Source organism: Herpailurus yagouaroundi, unplaced genomic scaffold, assembly GCF_014898765.1.
Source record: "Herpailurus yagouaroundi ecotype Mexico unplaced genomic scaffold, PumYag 100, whole genome shotgun sequence".
NCBI classification, from domain to species: domain Eukaryota; kingdom Metazoa; phylum Chordata; class Mammalia; order Carnivora; family Felidae; genus Herpailurus; species Herpailurus yagouaroundi.
The window spans coordinates 6208471-6232372 of NW_024412391.1; the positions used below are offsets into that span (position 1 = coordinate 6208471).

General features: G+C 42.3%; 1 protein-coding gene across 2 annotated transcripts in view; it reads right to left on the reverse strand.

Moving 5' to 3' along the window:
* The window catches only part of MGAM (maltase-glucoamylase), a 95301-nt gene that overhangs the window by 25494 nt on the left and 45905 nt on the right, over positions 1-23902 (reverse strand). For both annotated transcript variants that reach the window (XM_040471748.1, XM_040471747.1), the window contains exons 17-34: positions 22785-22901; positions 22078-22232; positions 20752-20836; positions 19955-20011; positions 19327-19451; positions 15984-16072; positions 15269-15318; positions 13850-14017; positions 10710-10862; positions 10171-10371; positions 8038-8192; positions 6889-7057; positions 6537-6633; positions 4816-4928; positions 3721-3846; positions 2630-2758; positions 2259-2369; positions 1881-1943 (exon numbers count right to left, since the gene is read on the reverse strand). In XM_040471748.1, the coding sequence (XP_040327682.1) occupies positions 1881-1943; positions 2259-2369; positions 2630-2758; positions 3721-3846; positions 4816-4928; positions 6537-6633; positions 6889-7057; positions 8038-8192; positions 10171-10371; positions 10710-10862; positions 13850-14017; positions 15269-15318; positions 15984-16072; positions 19327-19451; positions 19955-20011; positions 20752-20836; positions 22078-22232; positions 22785-22901 (2163 nt within the window). The remainder of the gene's footprint in view (positions 1-1880; positions 1944-2258; positions 2370-2629; positions 2759-3720; positions 3847-4815; positions 4929-6536; positions 6634-6888; positions 7058-8037; positions 8193-10170; positions 10372-10709; positions 10863-13849; positions 14018-15268; positions 15319-15983; positions 16073-19326; positions 19452-19954; positions 20012-20751; positions 20837-22077; positions 22233-22784; positions 22902-23902) is intronic.

Sequence of the window (23902 nt, forward strand, 5' to 3'; positions counted from 1 at the left end):
AAATGACTAAAAACACTTAAAAAAATTAAAAAAACAAATACGCAGATTAAAAATTAGATAGAAGACCTGAATAGGTATATTTCTAAAGAAATCATACAAACGGCCAACAGGTACACGGAAAGGTACACAACATCAGTAATCATCAGGGAAATGCAAATCAAAACCACAATGAGATATCCTCTAATACCTGTTAAGATAGCTCTTACCAAAAAGACAAGAGATAACAACTGTTGGCAAGGACATGGGAACCATTGCATACTGTTGGTGGGAATATAAATTTGCATGGCCATTATGGAAAATAATATGGAAGTTCCTCAAGAACTTAAAAATAGAATTACCATGTGATCTAGCAATCCCACTTCTGGATATGTATCCTGAATAAAATGAAATCAGTATCTTAAAGAGATATATATGTACTGTCATGTTCATTGCAGCATTATTCACAATAGCCAAGATGTGGAAATAACTTAAGCATCCATCAATTGATGTGGTGTGCATATGTATGCATTCATATATATATATATATGTATATATATATATGTATATATATATATATATGATGAAATATTATTTAGCCATGAGAAAGAAGGAAATCCTGCCATTTGCAACAGCATACATGAACTTAGAGGATATTATGCTAAACGAAAAAGTTACACAGAGAGAGAAACAAATACTATATGATCTCACTTATATGTGGAATCTAAAAAAAAAAAAAAAGTTGAATTCATAGAAATAAACAGTAGCATGGTGGTTACCGGGGGGAATGGGTGGGGGAAATGAGCAGATACTTGTCAAAGGGTATAAACTTTCATTGTTAAGATGAATAAGTTCTGGGGATCTAATGTATAGCCTGGTGACTATAGTTAAAAACACTGTATTATACACTTAAAGATTGCTGTGACTGTAGATCTTAAGTATTCTCACCCCACGTAGATAAATGATAAATATGTGAGGTGATGGACGTGTTAATTAACCAGACTGTGATAATCATTTCATGATATATATGTATTAAATCACCACACTGTACACTTTAAATAAATATACAATTTTGTCAGTTATACTTCAGTTGTGCTAGGGGAAAAATACTAAAAAAAAAAAAAATGAATGAATGAATTAATTAATTAATAAACAAATGAATGAATGAATGTCTGTCTGCCAAGGAGACCCTGACCTTCTCTGGCCTGGCAGATTCCTGTGTCCATGTGGTCTGCCTGGACCAATAAACTTCAAGTGGCTTCCTCTGAGAAGCAACAGAGAGAAGAGGAAGCTAGGTCCTCTGCCCTGAATCCCTATCTAAGAGCGATTACAAGTAAACACTTGTACCCTGGAGAAAGCAAGTTTTAACGCAAGGCTGGGAACTGGAAGGTAAGAGCACAATTGAGAAACCCAAAGAAAGATAAGGGATGTATAAGAGCGAAGATGGAGAAGCTTGTCCATGGAAAACAAATTTACAGAGAAAAAGATCCCATTGCTAAAGACAGGATTTGGAGACTATGTTTAAAAGGGATACTCAAAAACAAGAACAACAACAAATATACTATTTCTAGGCAAACAGTATTTCTTGGAGGTGGAAATTTCATGGGCTTTTGGAATCTGACAGCCTTGGATTTGAAGTCATCACTCAGTCACCTAAAACCATGGACCAGTAATTTAAGCTCATTGAATCCTAGTTATGCTGAGGATGATAATACCTACATCCCAACGGGGAGTAAAATATTACATGTAAAGTGACTGGCACACAGATGGGCACACAGGACAAAATCCCTCAGTGTATTCCTGGCCACACCCCCACCCATGGCATGGGGATGTCCGCTATCCCGGGTACAGCTGCACCCTCCTGGAAATCATGACTTCACCCACATCCACAAAGGGCCCTTTACCTCCACTTGACTCTCCCAGTCTAGAGACCCGTTTACAACGACATTAGGGAAATCAGGCCACACCTGTGGAGAGAAAACTGTTCAAAAGCAATGCACTAAATAATTTATGTTATATAGTATTTCCTGAGAAATTATATACCATAGGTCCTAGGGATGGTAATACTTTGATTTTTGTTCTAGAGAAAAGTAGATCCCATAATGCACATACACATGTACATTCTCTAAAAATGTCAATCGTGTTGACAAATATTGACCGAGAAAATGAGACCTTCTGATCTCAGGACCCAAACGGAAAAGGCCCAGAAACAACATGCACAAACACACCAACAGTTACCCAACCCCAGGCTGGGGATTAGCGGATCACCACTCTGGTCATACCTTTCCCCAGACAATGCCGCCACCATTTGGAGCTTTGATGAAGACATCATCCTCCACACCCCGGGTGAATGCAGGATAGGGCTGTGTCTCGTTCCCAGAAATGGCTGGGTCCTGAAATCGAAGCTCAGATCAGGTGAGAAGACCAAAGCCAGAGAACATCTCAGGACAGAAAAAAGGAGAACTCTTCAAACAGAAGGGCACAAACTTCCTCCTGAACTGTAGGGCTTCTGTGCATTCTGGGAAATACACTTTCTCACTGAACCTCAACTTCTCTGCTCATAACATGGAGGGAAACACAATATGAAGCTCCCCCCCTCACTAAGCCCATTCGCTGTCCTCAACGAACTTCACCCATTCACAGAGGGACCAACCAGAATAAGGATGACCCGCATCCCGTCGGCCTTCATGCGAGTGATCAGAGCTGGAAATCCTGCAAACTTGGGGCTGAGGGTGAAGTCCAGCTGCCGCTCCATGTAGTCGATGTCTGAGTACTGAACGTCCTGGGGGAGCACACAAGGAAAGTGAGAGGCTCCCCGTTATAAAGGCCAGGTTCCAGGTGAGAACATGCCTCTACTAACTGATGGTGGATTTAAGATGGGTTTTTTTTTTTTTTTTTTTTTTTTTTTACTTTTTCAAATTCCAGGTATCAGGTATTATGTTCTGGGAAATTTTCAAATTTTCAGTTGTAAAATAGAAAAAAAAAAAAGACGATAATGCATATCTATCAAGGCTACGATGAGGATCAATGAAAAGGGCAGATGAGAAAGTGCCTTGTGAATGGCTGGTATGAATGATTGTGGTTACCTGCCCCAGGAGGCTGGCCCTGGGATCAGTGGTTCACTTTCAGAGAAAATAATATAATGTAACCTACCCAGTACTAATACAACTGGATGGACGGCAAATCTACTTTAAAAAAAAAAATCCCCTGTAATTGCTTTAGAATATCCAATCCTGGGGGTTACCAGACAAGCTTTCTTAAAAATGAAATATTGCATGCTATACTTATCATTAATAGCAACCATTGTAAACAACAAGAAAATAGAAGAAAATTAAAAATGTAAGAAGTTCATGGGATCAATTTCTCTGATTATTGGACCCCTCTTGTCCTCAAGTGAAGGACAGAATTTGTTTCCATATGTATTTCATCTGGAAACCAGATCCCTATCTACAAGCTTAGCTCAAAGCTGAGGGAAGACTGTGCTGTACCAGCAGAGTGTTGGAACTGAGGTTATATCTACACACGTGGTGGTATGGATGAATTTGGGCCATTTTATTGTTTTAAGAAAAACTGCTGTTTGAGTAACCTTTCATTTTTATGATACCAATGATGTTTTTGACTAAATGTTTTAAAATTGTGTAGTTATAGAAGCCCTGCCCCCCAAGTCAAGCTAATCCCCATACAGAGACAGCTAGTGTTGGCCATAAGATCCCAGAGCCAGTACACCACATATGGAGAACGTACATAAGGAATCTGGGCAGCCACCATCTCATCATACAAGCTGGCAATCTCAGAGTCATTCTGGTATCCATAGCGACACAGCTGAAATCCCAAGGCCCAGTAAGGAACCATCACTGGCCGACCGATCAACTAGAAAATAGACAGAAAACTTCATCCTTCAAAAGGAGAATCTGGATTGACATTGTCAATAAATTAATAAAAACATCTTTCCAGTGCCCCAAGCTAGATAAGCAGCAAATTCAAATACGGAGAGAAACTAAGAGGATGAAAAGCCACAGGGACACCTTGGAGAAAGCTTTCTGCTGGATCTTACCTTCTTCCCTAAGAGGTTTGGAAAATCTGATTTTACTCTGAATCCTAGAGGCATTGTAGCTTACTGGTTAAAATCTCAGCATCTAGAGGCAAAATGCCTGGCTTACCATCCAGGCTCCGATCCCTGCTGGCTAGGTGGCCCTATGCAGAAGGTAAAAACCTCTTGTTCATCACTTCCTGCACCTGTAAATTGGGGATAATACTGGTATTTGCTAATACTGGTATGGTGCTTCCGTGAGGACTGGATGAATTAATATATGTAAAATAATCCATGACACGCAGTACGTTATATGCAAGCTCGTTGCTGCTGCCAAAGTAACTGTCGTGGCCCCTATGACCACCATTACTACAAGCACCATCACTGTTACCACATCACCATCACCATTACTGTACCACCACGTCCACCACCTCCATCACTACCACCACCACCTCCAACACATCACCGTTAACGTACCATTACCGCCGCCCCCCCCCCCCCCCCCGCCACCCCCGCCATCACTGTTACCACCACCCCCACCCCCACCGCCATCACTGTTACCGCCACCCCCACCCCACCCCCACCAGTAGCACCACTAGTAGTACTTCTGCTACTCTGCAATGCTTTGAGAGGCTGCAAATTTAATAGTTCTTGGGATGTCTTTTGTCTCCTCATTTTATAGTCTATATCTATCTTCCGGAAAGACCAACAATTCCAGTTATCATCTGAGAGCTATACTAAGAAAGGTAGATTTGGGAACTCAGAAGATACTACGTGAATACTTGATTATCAATTTAATTCCCTCCTACCTCAGTATACTGCTGAGTGACAAGCTCGGGAGTTGGCCCCAAGAACACATAAAAGTCCAGAATTCCCCCTATGGTGCGGTACGTCAAGGCGGGCAGGGGCTGGAATGTCACATCTGAAGATATGGGAAAATACCAATCAAGCTGGAAACTTCCAAGGGGAGGAATTACCCCTGAAATTCTTACCTTTTCCTTCTCCCAATGCCTCTTTATTATAGAATATGAAGAAAAAGTATTTTTACTATGCCTACATACTAGGCACTTTAAAGAAGTGAAAGTCTACAGGGTGCTACCCCTGGATTTTTTTTGCCATTGGGTTTATTATTATTTTATAACATGTTTTGCCATTCTGCTCTTTTCAAATTATTACTCTTACTTTAGAATAGTTTAAGACTTATGAGAATTTCCAAAAATAGTACTAGAGTCCTTTGTACAGTTCACCCAATTTCCCCCAATGACAACATCTTATGTAACCATTGTACATTGTCGAAACCAGGAGTTGACATCCATATAAAACTCTGAAGTCAGGAACAGACCTTACTCTGATTCCACCAGTTTTTACATGCATACTTTCCCCTCCACCTCCTGATTTCCCACCCTCTTTCCAAGAGACCATACAAATTTTCTTCACACCCCCATACCCCCAGGGTGAGCACTCTTACCCAGAGCTTCACCACTAATTCAAAATAAAAAGATGGTTCCCACTGGCTGACCTACAGGATTTTTGGGACTTCCTTGGTCTTGCTATCCCTTCTTACATTTTTGCCAAATAAGAGTTAACTCTTGTTACCACATGTTACTGAACTGAAACAAACAGAAAGCCTAGATAGAAAATAAAAACAAAAAACAAAAACACTGTCCCCAGGGTAATAATTTTGACTTTAGGGACCAGCTAGGTCAAACACATTCTGGTTTTTTTTTAATGTTTATTTATTTTTGAAAGAGAGAGAGAGAGAGAGCAGGGGAGGGGCAGAGAGAGAGCGGGAGACACAGAATCTGAACCAGGCTCTAGGCTCTGAACTGTCAGCACAGAACCCAATGTGGGGCTTCAGCCCATTAACTGTGAGATCATGACGTGAGCCAAAGTCAGATGCTTAACCAACTAAGCCAGCCAGGCACCCCTCAGTCAAACACATTCTAACATTACTCAAGAATGACTGGTTCACTATCAACAATACCCAAATTATGGAAAGGACCCAAATGTCCATCAACTGAAGAATGTATAAAGAAGATGTGGTATTTATACACAATGAAATATTACTCAGCTATCAAAAAGAATGAAAACTTGCCATTTGCAATGATGTGGATGGAACTAGAATATATTATACTAAGTGAAAAAAGTCAATCAGAGAAAGACAAATACCACATGATTTCACTCATATGTGGAATTTAAGAAACAAAACAGATGACTATAGGGAAAAGGAAGGAAAAATAAGATAAAAACAGAGAGGGAGGCAAACCATGAGAGACTCTTAAATACAGAGAACAAACTAAGGGTTGCTGGAGGGGTGTTAGGTGAAGGGGTGGGCTAAATGGGTGATGGGCATTAAGGAGGGCACCTGTTGGGATGAGCACTGGGTATTATATGTAAGTGATGAATCACTAAATTCTACTCCTGAAACCAATACTATATGTTAACTAACTTGGATTTAGATAAAATTAAAAAAAAAAAAAAAAGAATGACTGGTTCACAGAAATAAGAGGAGATGTTGGTGTCATCTTACCCATGGCGTTGCTGTTTAGCAGGAGCACTCCATGGGCACTGCCATCCTGCTCCAGTGCCATGTAGTAGGGGTGGACGCCATAGGAATTCTTCTTGTACTGGGAGAGTTGTGGGGGAGAAGTGGTAAGAAGTTAAAAGACATCATGGCTGAGAAAGAAACTCAACAAAAAATGACTGATAAGGTCCATGCAGTGAACTAAATACATAAGAACAAAGTAGCCTGACAACAAATTGGCCCTCTGTCCAAATGCAGAATGTGACCATCTAAGGTTAGCCAGGGAAGATGAAGCATGAAGTGCACACAGTAGGAGCAGAGAGAGGCAGACACAGATCCCCCAGTGCTTTCTCCTTACCCCCGGGGGTTGGTCTCGGGAGAACATCCCCCACGTGTGCCAGTTCAAGTCTCTCCGAAAGGCTGTGTGCTCAGTTTCCCCAAAGCCATAGACGTATTGGGAGGGAAGGCGAGTGGAGACGCGGATGAACATGTCATTGAAGGTAAAGCCAAGGAGCTGAGAGTCCCAACTGCAACACAAAAGGGTGTATTTGGAAAAGAAATGGGTTATCCTATTGGCTTCAAACAGTCAACACCCTGTTTGCCAGGACAACAGAACTCTTGGTCCCCTCTCCCCCCAAGAGCCCTGTTAATCTTCCACACAAACACAAAGTCTATTTCATTAAAATGATCTTAGATGCACTTGCTACCAGCCCTGGAGCCAGCCTTCATTCTCCTATTTCCCTCTCCCACTGCCTTCCTTCAGTTCTGTCCCCAGGATGCCACATCCCATCACATGTCACCACCTCCGTTGCTACCACTCCACACCAGCCCGGGGTCCTATTCCTTCTCTTCTACGGTCCACTTGCTATATAACATCTGGAGCGATCCGACCACAATATGCTCCAGCCACAATGGACATCTCCTCCCTTAATATGGCGAGCTTGCTCCTGCTTTACGGCCGTGTGCACCTATTTTTCCATCTGTCTGAAGTGTTCTTCCCCTTCCCCCAGATCCACATGGGTGGATCCTTCTCATCTGAGTCCTATTTCAAATGTCACCTTCTCTGAGAGCCCTCCTCTGACCACAGTATGAAAAGCAGTCAACCCCCCATAACTCCTGATTACCCTGTTCTTTTTCCTACATAGCAGTTGTCACTATCTAAACTTCCTTATGTATATTTTAACTTAAATTATCTTTGTTATTTACCATGAATCTTTGGCATGAGAAGAGAGACCTCATCTTCTATAACCACCTAATATAGAGATAATAGATACTAACCACCCCATAAACATTGGTTGAATGAATCCCTAATACATGTAAGTGCCTCAGTAATTATTGCCAGGGAAGTAAAGATTTCTCATAAGAACAGACCCAAAAGGAGTAACATATTCATAAATCTGGAAATGGATGGTGTGATGCTTTGAGCCAGGGTATCTCCAAGGACAATGGACCTGGCAGTGCATGTATAGGTAACCATCAAGTCCAAATCCGACTAGGAGCTACCTACATTACAGAGCCCGTACTCTTCCGGCGAATTTCAATCCCAAACGGATTCTTCTTGATGAGGACATCATACAGCTGACCCTCTGTGGTGCCAGATGGAACCCTGGGTATGTTGAGAGGCACCGGGACTTCATACCGATTGTTGTTAGGATCATAAATCTAGGGCGAGTGGGGAAAAAAGTTAGGAAAATATAGTACTCTAGAAAACCATATCCTTAACAGAAACTTGGTATCTTTGACACAGAGTCTGAATGCTAATATTTCTTTGTCTCTGGAAGCTCATGATACCAGGGATTTAGTTATAATATCAAAGAACAATAGACTTCACATTCTGATCTGAGTCTGTCATACCTCATTTTTAAGGCCCCTATCACAGTAACACATTCCCTTTGACATTGGTGACATCTTGGAAAAATCAGTCTAGAAATCAGTTTGGTATGTATGAATATATTATTTATTACTTTGCATGTGGGTGTATGTGAATATCTGAAAGCTACTGTGATTGAAAAAAAATCCATCAAAAACACTATTTGATTAAAATAATCACAGGTGTTCTTGCTAAAAATGGGGTCTAGATTGAGTCACTGAATACCTACTCTACTCCTGCCTGATGCAGTACTGGACACCAGACACACTAAATCAAATAAGACACGACTGTTGTTTTTAAGAAATTCACATGCTCCTGGGAGGTAAAAGAAGTACCCGCAATACCCGGGTGATGATGTAGAGCGATGTAGGAGTGTTGTGAGATTATAGAGAAGAAAATACCTAACACAGTTACTGGAAGACTGAGAAGGTTTCACGAGAAAAATGCAGGCTGAGTGTTAAAAACTTGGCAGCTATTATTAACCAAACACAGCAAGGAGATAAAATCATTTCTGGTAGAGAAATAAATGCAAAGGCACAGAGTATTGAAGCAGGATCAAAAAGAGACAAATCCTGGGTCCCCTGGGTGGCTTAATTGGTTAAGCATCCAACTCTTGGTTTTGGCTCGGGTCATGATCTCACAGTTTGTGGGTTCGAGCCCCACGTCAGGCTCTCCAGCCAGCAGCATGAAGCCTGCTTGGGATTCTCTCTCTTTCCCCCTCTCTCTCTGAGCCTCCCCTGCTCCCACTGTCTCTGTCTCTCTCAAGATAAACTTAAAAAAAAAAAAAAAGTCAAATCCTGGAGAGAGAGCTATGGTATGATCAGGAGGTAGAGTAAGAAAGGGTTAATGCAGGAAATGCAAGCAAGTTCATTTTCTTCAAACTCATTAGGTGCCTACCACAGGCCAGTGCTTTGGTGAGGACAGAAAGATAATAGAGCATTTTCCCTGTATTAGAAGTTGTAAGGGGACTCAGAGTGCAGGTTGATAGCAGGTGGTGAAGAATGTTTTGGGCAACGCCTGATGTCTTTCATTTACTCTCTCAATAAACATCTGAGTACTAACTACATACAAGCTCTATGTCAGATTTTAGAAACACAGAGATGAACAGAGAAATTCCTGTCTTTGAGAAACTGACGATTCAGTAGAGAAAGACCTAAGAACAGCCTATCACTAATCCTTAGTTGTGATTAAATCATAGGAAAAAAAGATCACTACACTTGTGTGGCTATTCCATAGACACCCTGAATTCAGCATCCCAAACTGAACTCATCTCTTATTTTGCCCAAGCCCAAGCCTTTCCCATTTTCCCATCCAGTTAATAGCACCACCATCCATATAGAGACACATGCCGGAAACGTGGTAATCATTCTTGATGCCTCCCTCTCCCTCATCACGTACTTGAAGGCATCACCCGATCCTGTGATCCTACCTTTTCAGTCCTCCCAGATGCCCGCCATTCTTCTCCTTTCCTATTCCTGCTCTACACTTGGTCTCCCACGTGGATGACCTAACTGGCAGCCTCCTTTTTCACTCTTATTCTCCCAACCACTTTCCTTACAGTAGACACCGCGATCTCTTCGAAATAGAACAGAGAGCACTGTTCCGTCAACAGTTTCTCGGTGCTCTAGGATAATGATCTAGTATATTGGGGCAGGGTTAGCTTAGAAGGGCACACTTACTTCAGTGCTCTGCAACCTCCACTAGCAAAAGTAATGGAACTGCCAACCTCCCAGGCAGTACTTGATACATAGACGCACTGTGAACACACACCTTAAACTGCACCATGTCGTTCTTATGGTAGGTCACTTGCACACGGAGGGAGGTCACGGGTACCGAGGGCAGAGCAGAGGCATATAAAGAAGACTTTAATGAGACGGTAGCAGTGGCGCCACGTGAGTCATACTGAATGTCGCCGACAGAGTACAGGTCATTGACAAAATAACAAAATGGGACCCCAGGAGAACTAGGTGCCTGAAAAGGAAAGCTAACGTCAGCTCAGTATGTGTTCCTAGAATGATCAAATATAAGGGGGCTAGAAAAGGCAATCTAGAGGGAGACAAAGCCAGATACTCTTTGGTAGTGACCTACATTTAAATTCCTGGTCTCCTTGCAAAGTAGTTATAAAAAAAAGAAAGGTCCTACTCCTGTCCCTACCTATTCTTTACAGTCAGATAAAAACTCGGGTTCTTTTGGAAATCTTTCCTTTCTATGGGTTTTAAGTAGTGACGTGGGGATTGGCGCTACGCTCATGAAGCTGGAGATGGAGTGCCATGGATTTTGGCGTGTGTCAGCGTCATCAGCAGGGTTACCTCCCAGGCACAGCCACGGGCAGTACAGTTTTCTGCAGAAGCACCACTCTCATCGGGATAACAGTCTATTTTTTCTGCATCCCTTATCTTCAGGCCCCATTCCACTGTGTATGCTTCTCCCAGGACAAGATCAATTTCCGTGATAAGGGCGACCTGCAGGGATGGGTAAGTGACAAGGAAATTAATGCTCAGGACAAAACCCTCGCAAGATCCGAAACGTCTCTTAGGAGAGGAGATAGAAACCAGACCGGACCCTCAACATCCAAGTAACACAGCACTGGAGCTGCTATAAAGAGGGCTATATGGAGGGAGGGGGGAAGAGAGCAAAGGTACCAACTCTATCCGAATCTTGTACATCATGTTCAGAAGGGAATTAGGGAGAATAAAATCTTCTGTGATCACCCATTTTCTTTCCTTCCCTGACTCCCCTTCCTCATCCTTACTTGGTCAAGAAGTATTTCCCTACCAGCATTTCCCTTTGAAGCATAACACACACAAGCTCACGGGGTCATACCAAATCGAGCTTATATTCTTGCCCTCCATTTTTCAGACCAGTGTCCCGCCTTGGTCTGGAGTGGTGGCAAGAACACAGGAGTAAGAACATGTGGCTTGGGTTCTCATCTTCATTCTGCTGTGGAAACTTAGCCAAATTATTCTAATTCGTTGGGCCTCAGTTTCATCAAAGGCAAAACTGGGGAGTTGGCAACATCATTACAGTTCCTTCTGTTTCTAACATCCCAACCTTTTCATTTCTCCAAGAGCAAAGCCTCAAAGCCTAAAACCTGCTTCTTTGAGTCCCACTAATTCAAATATTTAACTTTTCTACATATTTTTATCTCTTCTTTAATTAGCAATTTCCATAGTGAAGGCTCTCATTTGTCCAGAGCTGTAAAATCACATTTTAAGGATAATCACCCTTCTTCCAGGCTCTTCTCAGACTAAATTCACCTTAAACTTCCCTGTTCTACAAATCCCATTTTCCAGAGCCTTGATTCAAGGATCCATATGACACACTTTGAGGATCAGATCCTTCTCACTTTGATGCCTAAGACCCTCCCAAATCTAACCACACACTATTTGTCCAAGCTGATCTCTTCCCCATTCTAGTCATACAATACTCACAGACTAAATAATGTAAGGCTATTCTCAATCCTTAGATTGGCTTATTCTCACATCTCAACTTTGAATACGTTATCTAGGCAAATACTCTTTCTAGGAAAATGGTGCCCTTTTGTGGAATGCACGGCTAATTGCTTGCTTTATATAAAAGTTCCTTTCTTACTCACTATTTCAGTTTGGAATATTAAAGTTCCTGATTGAGGAACTTAAGTTCCTAATTAAGTTCCTTTTAATCCATGTAACATAGCTGTGGCCATTCATAGGTAAGTCCAAGTCCACTGGGAGTTGCTGGCCCAGAGTTTCCTTCTGGATTTAAGGGCCTGCTCCTTCCCTCCACCTTTTCTTTCCTGCCTCTTCTTTTATTCTGCTACTGGCCAATCAACCCTGACAGCCTTGAGCCACTGAACCAACGCCAGCAGCTGACCACTTTCTAGACTTGTTACTGTGTGAGGAAGAAAATTCCAATTTGTTTAAAGTCCCATTTAGCTCAGTTGCCTATCACTTGTAGATGAACGAATCTCTACCTGATACATCATCGTTCAAAGTCCAGCTCAAACCCTGACTTCCCCAATGGCTTTGCTCAGCTACTCCATTAGGCTTTGACATTGAAATTAGGTATACTGTAACTGAACATTTCCTTTGTGTTGCTTTGGACTGCCTGTCCCCTGCCCAGTAGTTTCATGTGTACAAATTGTGTCTCCCCACCACCCAAATTCAAGCAATAAGAATTCCTTTGCTCTTGCATTAATTAACTTATTTAACAAATATTTACTGAGTTTGTTTTCATATATGCACTCTTCAAATGGTTTGCCCGGTGCCGTCCACATAACTAACCATATGATACAGTTGTCCTTTGAACAATATGGGTTTGAGCTGCACGTGTCCACGTACATGTGCACTTTTTTCAATAAATACAGTACAGAACTGTAAATGTATTTTCTCTTCTGAATGCTTCTCTTAATAACATTTTTTCTCTAGCTTGCTGTATTGTAAAAATATAGTTTATAATTCATATGACACACAGAATATGTGTTAATTGATAACTTATATTATCTGTAAGGCTTCTGGTCAATAGTAGGCTATTAGTAAGGATTTGGGGAGTCAAATGTTATTCACAGATTTTTGACAGTGTGGGAGGGTCAGTGTCTCCCCATGATATTCAAGGGTCAACTGTACTTTATTTCTAACTTCATAATGTAGGCATCCTCAATATATGTTGTAAGGCAAAATGGCTAACATCATCGATACAACATTAAAGGAGAATACCAGATTTACGCATTTACTCCAAATTTGGAAGATCTCTCACAAACATGCTGACCCAGCAGCCCCCAGTCCCAGATTACCTACAGGGCCTGGAGTAAAGGAGGATGGGGAAGGATTCCTCATAGCATGAGATACCAGAGGAACTGATTACAATCTGCTCAAAAGCATCAGGTCTCATTATAACTGATGAAAAGTGGTGGGGTTTTTTATTATTATTATTATTATTATTATTATTATTATTATTTAATATTCTCTAACCAAATAAGCAGCATTAGCTAGGCTTATCAGATTCTTTGACTTGAAATATTTCTTTAAAATGTATGTGTTGGAGAAAGTTTTTATATCTGAACACAGTAAAAAAAAAAATGCACTTCAGATTTTTAATTAATGGGAATCCCACCTCCCACTTTGCCTTTCTTGCTTCAGCCAGCAGTGGCCAGACCCACATTCCCTCTAACCCTGTCCCCCACACTCCTCACTTTGCTCTTCTGTCCCAGTCAGAGAGAACAGAAGACTGAGGGGCAAATACAAGAATAGGGATGGAAAGGCCATTTTATCTGATTCCGGTACCTCAGCACCTCCCTGATCTATTCTAGCTCAGGTCTACTGCCTCCTTTTTTTTCTCTCCTAACCCTCTTCTTCCCCACTCCAGACCTCAGAATGTGCCCTGGTCCTTTAGGACCCAGGCGACCTTGGCAAGAAGGACCACCATAAGCTATAAATTCTTGATAAACTATCTCAACAAAATGAATTTTTACCTGTAAGTTAGAATCGTAAGTGACATTAGGAGAAATCTGACTTGGGACACCATTGTGTTTCACTATAACATTGTTAGGCTCCTGGATCCCAAGAATTTTAATCTCTTTAAATACTAAATTATTGGGGTCTTTGTAGGTTGACTGCAAAATCTTCACATCCAAGCGGTTCTGCAAAACAATTAAGCACAAAGATCCACTGATAGATTGTCAAGGCACTCAAATATTCTGTCCTAGACCAAATACCCAAAACTGCTTTGAGTACCTCTTAGCTGTCTCTACTCACATGTGCTTGAGGAGTACAAACTTACTTTAATACTTCCCTGAGTAAAAAGAGAGAGAGAGAGAAACACACATATGCACAGAGAATTTTTTTGAATTTTTTAAAAACTTATTCATTTTTGAGAGACAGAGAGAGACAGGAGGTTCCAGGCTCCAAGTTGTCAGCACAGAACCTAATGCGGAGTCTGAACTCAAGAACTGCGAGATCACGACCTGAGCAGAAGTCAAATGCTTAACCCACTGAGTCACCCATGTGCCCTAAGAAATTTTTTTAAACTGTATTTTAAAAGGCTGATGGCTTTGATTTATCCATATGATTGCTCTTTTTACTAACATGGATAATTCAACGTTGGGAGTTAAGGCATAAGTTGAAATGCACTCATCTAAGCACTGGTTGATGTATGGAATTGTTGAATCATTATATGGTACACCTAAAATTAATACAACACTGTATGTGAACTAACTGGAATTAAAATAAAACTTAAGGGGTGCCTGGGTGGCTCAGTTGGTTAAGTATCCAACTTTGGCTCAAGTCATGATCTCACAGTTCATGGGTTCAAGCCCCGCATCAGGCTCTGTGCTGCTATCTTGGAGCCTGGACCATGCTTCAGGTTCTGTGTCTCCCTCTCTCTCTGCCCCTCCCACACTCATGCTCTGTCTCTGTCTCTCTCTCTGTCTCTCTATCTCTCTCTCAAAAATAAATAAACATTAAAAATATTTAAAGAATAATAAAATAAAAACTTAAAAAATAGGGGCACCTGGATGGCTCGGTCGTTTAAGTGTCTGACTCTTGATTTTGGCTCAGGTCATAACCTCACGGTTTGTGAGTTTGAGCCCCACATCGGATTCTCTGCTGTCAGAGTAGAGGCCGCTTCAGATCACGTCTCTCTCTCTCTCTGTCTGTCCCCCCCCTGCTTGTGCCCTTTCTCTCTCATAAATAAATAAACATTAAAAAAAAAAAAACCTTAAAAAATAATTTAAAAAATAAATTTCTTTTATTTTCAAAAAAAAAAAGGAAATGTGCTCTACAGTCATAAAGGCATATGAAGCTACAAATACAATTACACACAAACACAAACATACATGAGCTAACGGTCAGACAAAGCTCACACCTAAGATTCATAAAAATATGCTACTTACTTGGGTGACAGAAAACTCACATAAGAGATAGATTTTACTGGCCACAGTATCTGCAAGTGAGAGAAAGATGAGTCAACCTCTGGCCTGCCCACCCAGAAGAATAGATTTCACCCTCGTTCTACTGAAAGCTACATCCTGAGAATGGCAAGATTATAAACAGTCTCCAAGGCCAGGCCACTGTTTTCCCTTTTCCTTCCTACCTTAGCCTTGAAAAGATTCCCTTCCAAGTGCTTCTAAGGCATATGCCCCAAGTGAATCTGTTTCCTAAGCTTGAGCCACAAGAGTTGTTAGTATACTGGAGTCAGAAAAATGTGCTAAGAAGCATGGCCAGAGTCAGGCACATAAGAAGAATATAGTCTCACTCTGACTCACCGGCATGGGTATGTTTCATATCATTGATATTTGTACAGAAGCGTTTTGGGGGAAGAGATCTACAGTGAATGGCAGGAACAGTCTTGAAAACATCTCTTTCAGATGCCTGTTGACAATAAAATGAGAGCCTGTATATACTGCTTGTCTGATGGAAGCATTCTAAAAGGTAGAAATGTGTTTTCCTTCCATCTGCGGTCCACCTACCACTAGCTGTGAACAGTGCAGCTGAAACCAAAATCCTCCTCTTGAGTGATTAACGCTGCTGTGCCTGGTGAGATTTCTCCCACGGCTGAATGGCCAGAGGATGTAACTCACAGATGCAGGTTGTCCTAACAGTACCTACCTTTAGTTTCCCCATCGTCCCAGAAAAGTTCGCCTTTGGCTTCTTTGTTCTCATCTAGGGCGATGATGAGACCAAGAGGGTTCCGTCGACTGTGGGAAACAACGTTTAGGTGGCAGATAAAGACTAAAGACTCAGAGAACTTGGCCAAAAGAGATGGGAATGTTTCCATGAGATTTCACATGGGAAAGGTTACTAGCAGCAGATGGCTTGGCTTTTCTTCAGGCACAAAAGCAAAATCAACGGGCGCATCTTTCTCTAGAATCAATAACGTCACAGGAGGCAGAAATACTGCAAACGTTAGCAATACACATCTATGTAGGAGGCCAGAATTTAAGTGCCAAAATCCCTGCATAGCTACTATAAAAGTTGCTGGTGCAACTATTCCTTAGAAAACAGACTATTAGAAGAGAAAGAGATCTTAGACAATAATTGGTTCAGCCTCATGTTAGAGATGACTCGTGCAGGGGAAGTATTAATTATGGTTGGGGGATATATTTGTTTTCCCTGCCTAAGAACCGTTTTGACTCAGAAAGCAACAAAATACAATAAAGTTTAATGGCAACTTTCCTAATTTGATTATTCATTATTATTTCATTTTGAGAGCGAAATCAAACCCTATAGTTCTCTGCTTCATAATTTAGAGTATGAAGCACAAAACATGACTCAGAAAGGTGGTGAAGTAGGTGGGCATAGAGAAGGAGGGGGAAAGGGCCATTTCATGTGGAATCCCTCCTTATTTCATGACTCTCCTGGACTACCTCCCCGTTTCTTGATACCATTGGCCCATCACTGACCTCACGTTTTCTCTTCTTTCACATGTCAGCCCTCCACTGTGCCCTGAGCAAGTCAGGTTCTGTTATCAACCAAATCACCTGCTTTCACTCAACACACATGTATGAAGTAGCTTTCATTTGTTAGCAAGTCCAAGAGACACAAAAATAGATCACAACTCTATTGATGGATGACCTTAACTATTATAAAGAAGATTAAACATATTCACTAAATAATCCAGGCAGAAAGTAAAGAGAGACACAAAAGTTGGAAGACTTCTAGGAGTGGTGGATTAGATAATCTGAAGGACACCAGACACCCTAAAAGACCCACCCAACACATGGTCTTTGAAGGGAGCTCAAGATGACCTCAGGTGAAGAAGTCCTGACTCACAACTGAAGAAATGGGCAAATCCCCTCTGGAGGGACTTTTTTTTGGATCCTTAAGATCACTACATTTGAAACACAAAAAAAATTACTGAACACACAATGTGATAAGCCAGCATGAAAGAAAGTTGGCAAAAGCAATGAAAAATAATTTGGTTTCTCCAAAGGATTTTAGACAATAGAATTTCCAAATACAAGGTATAAAGTAACTATGATCGAAATGCTTAAAATATTAAGAAGAATGTGGCGCCTGGGTGGCTCAGTCGGTTAAGTGTCCGACTTCAGCTCACATCATACTGTCTCACAGATTGTGAGCCCCACGTCGGGCTCTGTGCTGACAGCTCAGAGCTTGGAGCCTGCTTCAGATTCTGTGTCTCCCTCTCTCTCTCTGCCCCTCTTCCACTCAAGCTCTCTCTCTCTCTCTCTCTCTCTCTCTCTCTCTCTCTCTCTCTCTCAATCTCTCTCTCTGTCAAAAATAAATAAACTTAGGGGCGCCTGGGTGGTTCAGTTGGTTGGACATCGGCTTTGGCTCAGGTCATGATCTCACGGTCTGTGGGTTCGAGCCCCACGTCGGGCTCTGTGCTGACAGCTTGGAGCCTGGAGCCTGCTTCAGATTCTGTGTCTCCCTCTCTCTCTGCCCCTCTTCCACTCAAGCTCTGTCTCTCTTTCTCCGTCAAAAATAAATAAACATTAAAAAAATTAAGGAAAGAAAAAAGTCAGCTAAAGAGCAAAAAATAATTAGAAGTATACAAAAGAGTATTTAAAAAGTTTGGAGTGGCAGCACTCCCTCTGCTGGAAGAATTGAGGAAGATATCTTGCAGATGAAATCTTTGGAGAGTCGTTAAGAAGGCACGGGGGAAGGATGCTGGAGAGGGCAATAAGTGCAGAAGCCCAAACACAGTTGGATAGATGGGTATATCTGAGGACCAGAGGTTTGGGGCGTGGCTGGTCCATAGGCGTGTATTCCGATGCATCAGGAGGCACAGTAGTTAACTTGGAACCAGATTGTGATTGGCCTTGAACACCCCTACTCATGAAAGAGTCTGGATTTCATGCAGGGGAGCAACAAGTCAAAAATCTTCATCTTGGAAAGATAATTTTAGTATCAGCATGCAGAATAGCCTGAAGCTGAACAGCTAGAGGAAAGGAAACCATTTGGTATTAGATGTGGAAGTATCATTTAAAAAAAAAAAAAAGCCTGCAATTTGAAAAATTAAGGTAGTAAGGAAAGTTCAAAGGAAAAGAAAGATTTCTAACTTCCAAAGAACGCCCAGGCTGTTAAAAATAAATAAGCTAATACTTTTAGAGACAGATAGAACTGTGTACCTCTTTAGTACAGATGGAGTCTATAATTTCAGAATCACAGAGTTGTAAAGGAGAAAACAGGGGTATGAGGGTGATTTGAATTGAATAAGTAATTTTTGGACCTTGTTTTGCATCATAAGAAAGAAATGGCTCATGGGAGGAAAGGAATGGGGAATTGAGATTATAGGGGAATAAAACGTGGACTCGCTGTCCCTAGAAATGAGGATGAATGAGTCAAGAGCACAGCACGATGGTTGGGTGATCTGGCCAACCAGGTAGGGTGATCAACAGACCGCTATTGCTAGAATGAGAGGCTTCCCAAGACATGAAACTTTCAGGGCTAGAATTGAAGTGGTCCTGGGAAAGCCAGGAAGGATGACCACCCCAGCAGTCAGTGTGTTTTGAGGAGAAATGCAGCGGTTTAAGAAAGAACAGGGACTGGGGCGCCTGGGTGGCTCAGTCGTTTAAGTCTCTGACTTTGGGTCAGGTCATGATCTCAAGGTTCATGAGATCGAGCCCCGCATTGGGCTCTGTGCTGACAGCTCAGAGCCTGGAGCCTGCTTCAGATTCTGTGTCTCCCTCTCTCTCTGCGCTTCCCCCACTCACATTCTCTCTCTCTCTCTCTCTCTCTCACAAAAATAAACATTAAAAAAAGTTAAAGAACAGGGATTAAATTCTTTCAACATCCATCTTGTAAACCACAACTTCCACAACTTCTTGTAAATCACAGTGTCTGATGACCACACCCCCCACCCCCATCCCCTTCCTCCCCACGCGCCACATAAAGCTTCAGCATCTTCTGCCTGGGCAACAGATGGGAACAGCAATGACCAACTTTATCAGCAGCACCCCCCTTAGAGGAAACTCCCGCCACATTGTACCTGACCACAGTGGTGGTGGCGGGCTGTTGTGTGGGGAATACATGGCCTCCGCGAAGGTGGAGTCCGATTTTGTCTCCAGGAAGTTCCATCTCCACTCTTTGCTTCCTCCATCTCGTTCGGGCCCCCTGAGGCAAGCACACAAATCAAGCACCTGTTACGACAGCACATCCATGCCCCACCTCTTCTCCAGGCGCCGAGTTATCTACAGCTCCCTCTTTCTCCACCCAGCTGAGTTACTGTTTGGTCAGGCAATCGAACGAGAGGAAGGAAAAACAATTAAGAGCAACAGGTTTTGCCATCACTTAGGAATTTGGGGGAGCATTTACACCAGTTCACATACAGCAGATGAACTGACAGTTTTATACAAGTCAGCTGACTCCTGACCAGGCTGAAATTCCCTATTGGACCCTCTGCCATTTGCCCTTATCCTACTGTTGAATAAAGTATATGAAAGTGGGTTTTTTCCGGATCTCATCATGACTGACGTTAAGTGACTTATGCTATGAAATTACAGAAAACATGGCAAAAACACTCCTAGGTGCATGGATAGATGTTCCTGTCTCCAGGGAGGGACCCTGTCTATGCAGCTGTGGTCATGAGGAGTTTAAGAAAAGTCAAAGCTACTTACAGTCTCGTAATCATACCAGATGGCATCGGGCATATAAGCCATCACTTTCTCTGCACCCTGAAATTGAAACAAACTGTTGTTCTTCATGGCCCAGTCTCTGAAGGGTAAGGATGGATTTCTTAGCATTCCCAAGGGAGCCTCTGAACCATATACTGAGAGAGCAAAAACAGCCTTTCTTTTCTCTGTTATCAAACCGTGTCTTTCTTCTAATAGGAATAATAGGAGCAATAACTTGGAAACCCAAAGAAAAATCCCAGTGGAATCCCATCAGGAATAATAATAATATTGAAATACACATTGTGGCAAAAATTCCAGCTTTACATTAACTCATGAAATCCTCCCAACTGTCCCCAGTGGCGGGTACTCTCATGATCTCACCTTTCCAGCCGAGGAACCATCCCAGACCACAAGGTGCTAAGAGGAAGAGGCAGAGATCACACCCCAATTCCATCCAACCTTAGAGAGGGTGTTGGGCCCCTGCTCCATTCTGCCTCTACCTCAAGGAGCTGTGAGAATGTAATGACGAACAGGACCGTCCCTAAACACAGAGTCCCAGTAGATGCTTCTACCCTGGTTGGACTCTTGGTCAAGAAAAAAGACTCATAGAAAAAAATATGTAAGTAACAGATCCCCAATTTCCCCAAACCTCAGCACACTGTCTTCAGGGCCGACTCAGCCATGGAGGCTGGAAATGGGCTTGGGAGAAAAAGAAGATAAATTGTTCCAGGAAGAGAAGAGTTTGGAGGGCAGCAGGAACAGAAGTGGAGGCCATCTGTGTGCCTCTGTGGGTCACTTGCCTCTTCCAGAACTGGAGTGATAAGGAGGCCAGGTCCCCATAAAAACTGTTGGTGTACATCCCACGTGTTGCTGTCCCTGTAGAACCTGGAGATCAGAGAGAGGTTCACAGAGATCTGGGTCAATGCTTCCTGACAACTCTCCCCACAACTGTCCAAAACATGCAGGCTGCCTGCCTGCGGTAACCCCCTAAATTATTCTGGGACATGTACTTGACCCCTGCCTCCACCACTGTGGCAGACAGACCCACGTCCCCCAATCTGTGAACCCTCCTTTTCTTCCCCCTAGTTGGACACAGGTGTTTATTCCAGGACATATGCTAGGCAGGGTCCAGACTGAAGTCTATTCGCCATATGCCCCTTTAAATACAATAAAAGTGAAACAACACATCTTAAAGCTTCAGCTGACCATCAAGAAAGAACTGGATGTAATCACAACAAATAGCAAATAATAAAATCCTACTCAATTCTCTTGTAGGGTAGCTGCCTTATTTTAACAGGGAATTCCAGGAGACGGTAAAAACTGATTCAAAATAATGAATGTATAATAATAGGAATAATAATCATAATAGAAGATACGTGCCTGAGGGTCTAGAACATCAGACACTTAAGGGAGTTCACTGAATTTTGACAAGGAAAGACTGTTCCGTGCCCTTTTGTAGAGTTAAGTTGGAGATGCTCATTGGATTGGCTGGCAGTAAAAATTCTGGAATTCTAGAAATCCTCTGTAAAATTCTTATTTTTGTGTAAATGACAAGTTCATCCCAGGGCCTGAACATAATGCATTACAGAAGAGACCATCCTGTTCAAGTGTTCAAATCCTTTAAACTAAGAATCAAGAAATGAAGGATGACAGAACTTTAATGATTTGTCTAAGATAAAGAGTTCACTGGTGGCAGAACAAAGAAAAGATCCCAAAGTTCCCTGATGTTGGTCTAGTTCTATCCCCAAGGGAACAGGCTAAAACACTTAAATATACCTCGGGAACAGTACGTAGGCAGCACCTGCCTTGCAAATACCAATGGACTATTCTATCTATATTAAAAATAGAAGTATTTCACTGTTCACTCCAATATTTTGAAACAGTCCATGTCACCAGTTGCATTAACAAAGTCCCTTTGGGGGCGCCTGAGTGGCTCAGTCAGGTAAGCGTCCAACTTCGGCTCAGGTCATGATCTCACAGTTCATGAGTTTGAGCACTGCATCGGGCTCTGTGCTGCCAGCTCAGAGCCTGGAGCCTACTTCAGATTCTGTCTCTCTCTCTCTCTCAAAAATAAATATTAAGAAAAATTTAAAAAAGCAAAATCCCTACGGATTAGGGTAACTTACTCATGCAGAAGGGGCCTGGCCACCGTGTCCCCCCGGCTGTGGGCCCAATAGAAGAGGGTATAGAGGTAGGGTAACAGGGTGTAGCGGATGGTAAGGTAGTGCCTGGAGGAATTCAGCAGCAGGGAGGTAGCTCCAAAGGAGGCAGGATCCTGGGCCTGGGAGAAAGGAAAGGTTGCGATTATGATCCAGCTAAGAATGACAGAAGCAACTGGAGAACTCCAGACGCCATTCATCAGAACCAAGAGTTTCGTTCCTGAAAGACCCAGGGCCTAGGGTACAAGCTTCGTCTCTGAGTGGTACGGGTGGCAGGGGGGGATCACTTCACTAAGTCAGTGCCCTTCTTCACCTTGCAGCCTGTCCACCTCCATCACGCTCAGGACAGCTCTCGCAGCAGACTGCCTTTTCAATAGTTTTTAAGTAGTTCCCCCATTTGATTCTCATTACAAAATGAGCAATGTAGATCGAACGTACAGACGTTTGATAAAGACCTTCATAGACTTGCCATCTCCCAGACTGCTGCAGTGCAAATAGCAGAGTCTGTGACAGCAGGGCATTTTAATGGCGCATCTTCGGAGGTCCTGGTTAATTGCAAATTAGGCTAAGTGAAGCACCAGGTAGGAGGTCGGCTCAACAGATGTCTTGGCGAGGATGCGGACAGGCCCAGCTCTAACGTGTGCCAAACTTATCGTGTCTCCTGGGAGCCTCACCTTGTAGCCTTGGCCATTGTGATTCCTGGAAAATGGATAAAACGCTCCCAGCTGCATCCACCGCCTGCAGAGCTCCTCAGGGGCATCCAATGCAAAGCCACATATGTCAGCACCGACCTGGAGGGACACACAGACAGAATGTACACCTCACTTCCACCATCCTGCTTCCCACTGAACTTTGCCAACTTTTACAGAGAAGGCTTATATAGCGTGATCTGAAATGGGTTACATCCCATGTCCACTCTTTACTGTCAGATGACTGTAAGCTACTCAACCCTTCTGTGCCTCAGCGTCCTCCCTGTGTTAAAGTGGCCGTTAGTTAGCTACACGGAGTTTTACGAGATTCTGTAGTGTGGATACTGTAAGTAAAACAGTTGACATGCAACAGTTTTTTGATGAACAGAATGAGAAATACTGTTGATATTATTATTTTGACCACACCACTATCAGAATTAACTTTCCAAAGCCTAAATCGGGTTCTATCACTCACCTATTCAAAAGTTTCCAGGGTCTCCATACAGCTGAGCTGGTGGCTCCTCAAAACTGGTTCTAACGTACCTTTCTAGCATCACTTACCACTCCAGTCCTACAAACCAATCCTTAGAGCCACATCAATCACCCCCTTACTGCTCTGCCTCCTGTTTCTTTCTCAATCTGAAAATGACCTTCCCATTAGTCTGATAACATAAACCCACTTTTCAAGGGAAAACTCAAGTGCAACCATTTGCATGAAGCTTCTCCTGACTCCCTTCCTTGCCTCCCTGTTTCTTGTAATTTTGTCAGGATTAGTAAGTCTCTTTCTCAGGATCTCCCTCAACATTTAATTTATATGTCCCTAGCTTACCTATATACATATAAATTTATATAAACATACAAAAATTCATAATTTAATATATATATAAAATATATGTAAAATTTGTAAACTTTCAGGGGAAATAGAAGGTGCTTCTGTTACTATATTTATGCTTTTCTCTCCCCCTCACCATGCATACCTACCTTAATACCTTGCACACAGTAAGAGCTCCATAAATATATATGTTGAATTTAACTAAAAGATGTCAAAACCATCTCTAGGGACCTGGCAATGTCATGTTTTCTCGTCTAGGTACTGGATACAC